General features: G+C 27.3%; 1 protein-coding gene across 1 annotated transcript in view; it reads left to right on the top strand.

Annotated features, from left to right (window-relative positions):
• Nucleotides 1–3,889: 3,889 nt before the first annotated feature.
• Nucleotides 3,890–4,777, top strand: part of Phum_PHUM155390 (class C metabotropic glutamate-like G-protein coupled receptor GPRgbb2, putative) — a gene marked incomplete at both ends in the record, with an annotated part of 52,133 nt that continues 51,245 nt past the window's right edge. The window contains one exon of the mRNA XM_002424793.1: nt 3,890–4,153. Coding sequence (XP_002424838.1) covers nt 3,890–4,153 — 264 coding nt within the window. The remainder of the gene's footprint in view (nt 4,154–4,777) is intronic.

Genomic DNA, 4,777 nt, shown 5'->3' with positions numbered 1-4,777 from the left:
CTCCTACGCCTCCGCCTCCCCTCCTCCCTCACTTAAAAGAGTAATAATTTAAAATCGCTTGTGTAAATTTTTTTTTTTTTTTTTTGACCGAAATAAAAACCAAAATGGCTTTTTTTTTAGCTTCTTTTTTTTTTCTTTTTCTTATTCTTTACTATTTATTTTAGCATTTTTAATGTAACAGTCTTTTCTTTTTTTTTTTTTAACTTTTCTTTTTTTTTATTTTACTTTTATTTTATAAGTTTGTTTACTTAAAACTTAAATAAAAGAGAGAAAAAAAAAAGAAAGTTTTTTCTTTTTATTTTTATATATATATTTTCTCTCTCTCTCTTTCTCTCTTTTGAGAATATTTAAAAATGGCGGAGTAGGAGGAATACAAAGAAAGAAAAAAAGAAAGAGAAGATTAAAATAAAATTTAATTTTTTTAAATTTTATTTTATTCCGTTAATAAAATTATATTCTTTATATAAATCGTTGTGTAGTGCGCGTTTTTATTTATTTAACTCGTTAAGAATGGCAAATGATAATAATAATAATAAAAATAACGGTCGTTTTGATTTGAGAAAAAAAATTATACGCGAAATCGATTAACGGTCGTCTATTTCCCTCATCCCCCCTTCCTCTTCCTCTTCTCTCCTTCTATTTCCTATTTAATAGTAGTAACGGACAATTTCCGGTTTGTAGAGAAAAAGAAAATCGTTATCGGATTTGAAAATTTTAAATAAAATGAAATAATAATAAAAATTTTATCCGTTATTCTGTTTTTTTTTTTTAAAGTAAAACGATGAATCGATTAATCGAACGAGTTTTTTTTCTCTCTCGTTTCTGAACGTACTCAAACTGTAATAATTAAATTTTTCCCCTTCCCTTCCTTTTTTCTTCGTGTTATTATTATGACGTCATAACGGGTAAAAAAAAAAATTAATGGCGGATGATGGGAAACGGGGGCGGAGGGAAAATCGGTCAATTAAATCGGTAAATAATTTTTTATTTTTTAAATAAATTAATTTAAAAAATATGTATTTTAAAAAATAAATGATAATTAATCATAATTATATGAATAAAGTAATTAAAAAAAAAATTAATAAATAAATAATTTTCATTTAAAACGGTTGAACGAGTATTAAATTACCGAATAATTAATATAACAAACATTTCGAATAGTTCGAAATGCGGGAACGAGAGAGCGTGCGCACGCGCGCGCCAAAAATTACGAAATTTAAAAAGAAAAAACGAACGAACGAGCGAATTCGAACCTGAGATTTTTTTTCTTTTTTTGGGGGTTGGGGGTGAGGGTGGGAAGAAGGGGAAAAGGATGAAGAGGGGAGGGGAAAGGGAGGGAAAGATGAAAAACGAAATGAAGTGGAGGAGAAAATAACAATTAAAATTTTAAAATCAATTAATTTATTATTAATAATAACGAAATCAAAATAAAAAAAAAAAAGTGATTATGATTATGATGAAGAAAAAGGTAATTTATTTTAATTAAATTTAATTTTTTTCGGTCCGCCATTTTGAATTTTATCTTTTAGTTTTTCTTATTCGAGAGGGCGGTGGTGTAAAAAATGGTGGAATGAATGAGTTAAAAATTTTTTTTTTTTTCAAATTTAATTAAACGGGTATTAAAGTTATATCGAAAGTTTTTTATTTTATTTTATTTCATTTTTACTTTTTTGTTTGTTTTGTAAAAAAGAGTTTTTGATGATTTTTTTCATAGTGTGTCGGCGGAAATGATCGGTTATCGATTTATTTCCGGTCGAGAAGAATGAATTGGATAAAAAATGAAATTCCGAAAAGGAAAAATTGCTTAATATAAAATTAAGACGATTTATTATTATTATTAATTATTATTATTATTATTATTATTATTAATCATTTTTCTCGCGATTTTTATTTTATTTTATTGTTATTATCAATTTTACGTTTGTTTGTTTTTTTGTTTTTTTTTTTTGTTTTTTGTTCGTTTGTTTGTTTGTTTTTATTTAATGGAGTTAAATGAAATTTCATTTTTCGTTTTTATTCCTGTGGGAATTCTAAGAGGTTACATCAATGTTTTATTATTGTTATTATTTTTTTTTTTACCCTCTCTTTTCTTTTTCTTTTTCTTCTCTTATTTTTTTCTCTCTCTCTCGTTCAAATTCGTGACGTATAAAATATTTAAAGAAAACGAAAAGGGAGAGAAAAAAAAAGTAATAAAAATAGAGTAAAAGAATAAATAAAAAAATAGTTTTCTATTATTTTCTTTTTTGTTTTTGTTTCTATCTCTCTCTTTTTTGTCTTTGTAAAATCTCTCACTCTTTCTTTCTCTCTCTCTCTCTCTCTCTCTCTCTCTCTAATTTTTCCTATCCTTTTTTTTTTTTTTTTTTGGTTTTTTGGATGAAAAATCGAATAGAAATTTAAAATGTGACTCGTTTTTCTTTTGTTTTTACGGAGAAAAAAAAATAGTAGAAGGATGATAATAATAATAATAATAATGATGATGATAATGATGATGATGATGATAATGATAACATTACTCATAGCAAATCATTTTCGATTTTAACATTTTTTCAACAAAACAAACAAAAAAAAATTTATGTAAATTTAAAGACTCTTATCGAACGCAAGAGTTATGTTGTCATCATCATCATCATTATCGTCATCAAATTTTGTTTGTCAATTTTAATGATTGTTATGATGATGATGATAATAATAATAATAGAAAATTGAATTTATTGTAAATTAAAACGATTAACGAAGGCGAACAATGATTATTATTATTACTATTAATAATAAATTCACGTTATCATCATCATCATTATCATCATCATCATCATCATCATTATCATTTTTTCGCGTTTGTTTAAAAAATTTTAAAGTCGTTTGTTTCAATTATTTTTTTTTTTTTAGTCATTGATCGATTTAAAAAAATTTTTTTTTTTTAAAACCGCAAAAAAAAAGTAAGCGTGACTTTAAAGGGAGAGAGAGAGAGAGAGGGAGAGGGAGGGGGAAACTATGGCGGTCGATAAATATGACGTGGCAGAATAATTTTTTACACATTGTCACGTCTACTATATTGAGTAAAAAAAAAAAAAAATTTTTTTTCACTTTCGTTTGCTGTCGTTAAAAACCGCAAATTCACGTACAAACATTTATAGATTATATTTATCTACATATTTAAATTGTAGACCCTTTTGGATATTGTGTACACAAAACAAGAGATAAAAAAAGGGAGAGAGAGAAAGAGAAAAAGGGAAAGAGAAAGGGAAAGAAAAAAGGGGGGGGAAAAAGAAAGAAAAATAGAGATAGAGAGAGAGGGAAAGAAGGGTAGAGAGAAAGGGTGAGGGCAAGGTTATTTAAAGAGGGAGAGACAATGAGAAAGAAAAAAAGAAAGATAGAAAGAGAGAGAATAAAGGGGAGTGAGAAAGAATGAAAGGTAAAAACAGAAGAAGAAAATGTGATAGAGAGAGAAATAGAGAGGAACCGAATGAGTAACAGAGAGAGATAGAAGGGTAGAGGGAAAGAGAGAGGGCAAAGGTAGATAGATAGAGAGAGAGAGAGAGAGATTGAAAATAAACTAATTAATTTTTTCTTTTTTTATTTTGTTTCAGAAATTCAAAAATATACATACGCGCGCGAGAGAGAGAGAGAGAGAAAGAGTACACGCATGTACACAACAAATATTCGACACCGGGAAAAAAAGGAATGATTGATAAAAGAGGAAAAAAAGAAAAATGGGAATGGAAAAATCAGAAAAATATTTCAAATGTAAAAAATTAAAATGGGGAAAAAATAAAAAAAAAAATTCAAAGGAAAAATATAAATATATACACATATATATATAAAAATAGAAAAGAAAGAGAAAGAAGAAAGAAAGAAAGAAAGAAAGAAACAAAAAAAAAAAAAAAAGAAAATGTCGAACGCGATAATCGTTGGAATTTTTTTATTTATTATCATCGTAACCTACGCCTACATAATAAATCCGAGATCAAACATTGCCGGTGGTAAAAAACACGATGTTTACATAGCTGGATTTTTTCCATTCGATGAAAATGTAGCAGAAGGAGAAATCGGAAGAGGAGTACTTCCGGCCGTTCGACTCGCCGTCGATCACATAAATGATAATCCAACGGTTTTAAGAAATTATATTTTACACCTGTGGTGGAACGACACGAAGGTAATTCATTTATATTATTATTATTATTACTCTAAAAAGCGGTTTATTATTCGACCTACTACTTCTTCCCTGCTTGCTGTTGCCACTTTTTCTGCTTCCACTTTTTTATTTAAAAAAACCCTATTACGACAACGTTTCTCCCATTTATTATTATTATTTATTTTAAATTACCCCCCCAAAAAAAAAACCATGTTTTCCACGTTCGCGACCGGAAGTCACGAGATAATTATTTTACCCTCCCCCCTCCTTCCTCCCCCAACAATTTTTTTTTAATTACATGTCATTTCAAAAAAAAAAAAAAAAAAAAACGTGGAAATAAAAAATTTTTCCACGTATTTCCCGCGTTTTTTTTTCTTTTTTTTTTGTTATAAAAATGCCACACATAATAAATGTGACGATCGTTTGTTGGTTTCATGTTTGCCAACGTGATCCAAATATAAAAAAAAAAAAAAAAATATTCCTTTGAGATTTTTCCTTTTTTTTTTTTCTTTTTCCTTTTTTTTCCTCTCTCGACGACTAAAAATAAATATTTCGCAAGTCGATATTGTTCTCATTCAACTTTCTTCCTTTCCTTTCCTTTTTTTTGCTGAGGTTTACGTTTCCTTTTTTTCCTTTTTTTTCCTT

The sequence above is a fragment of the Pediculus humanus genome, genomic scaffold (assembly GCF_000006295.1).
Source record: "Pediculus humanus corporis 1103172107500 genomic scaffold, whole genome shotgun sequence".
Taxonomy (NCBI): domain Eukaryota; kingdom Metazoa; phylum Arthropoda; class Insecta; order Psocodea; family Pediculidae; genus Pediculus; species Pediculus humanus.
This window is presented reverse-complemented; position numbering and strand designations above follow the sequence as displayed.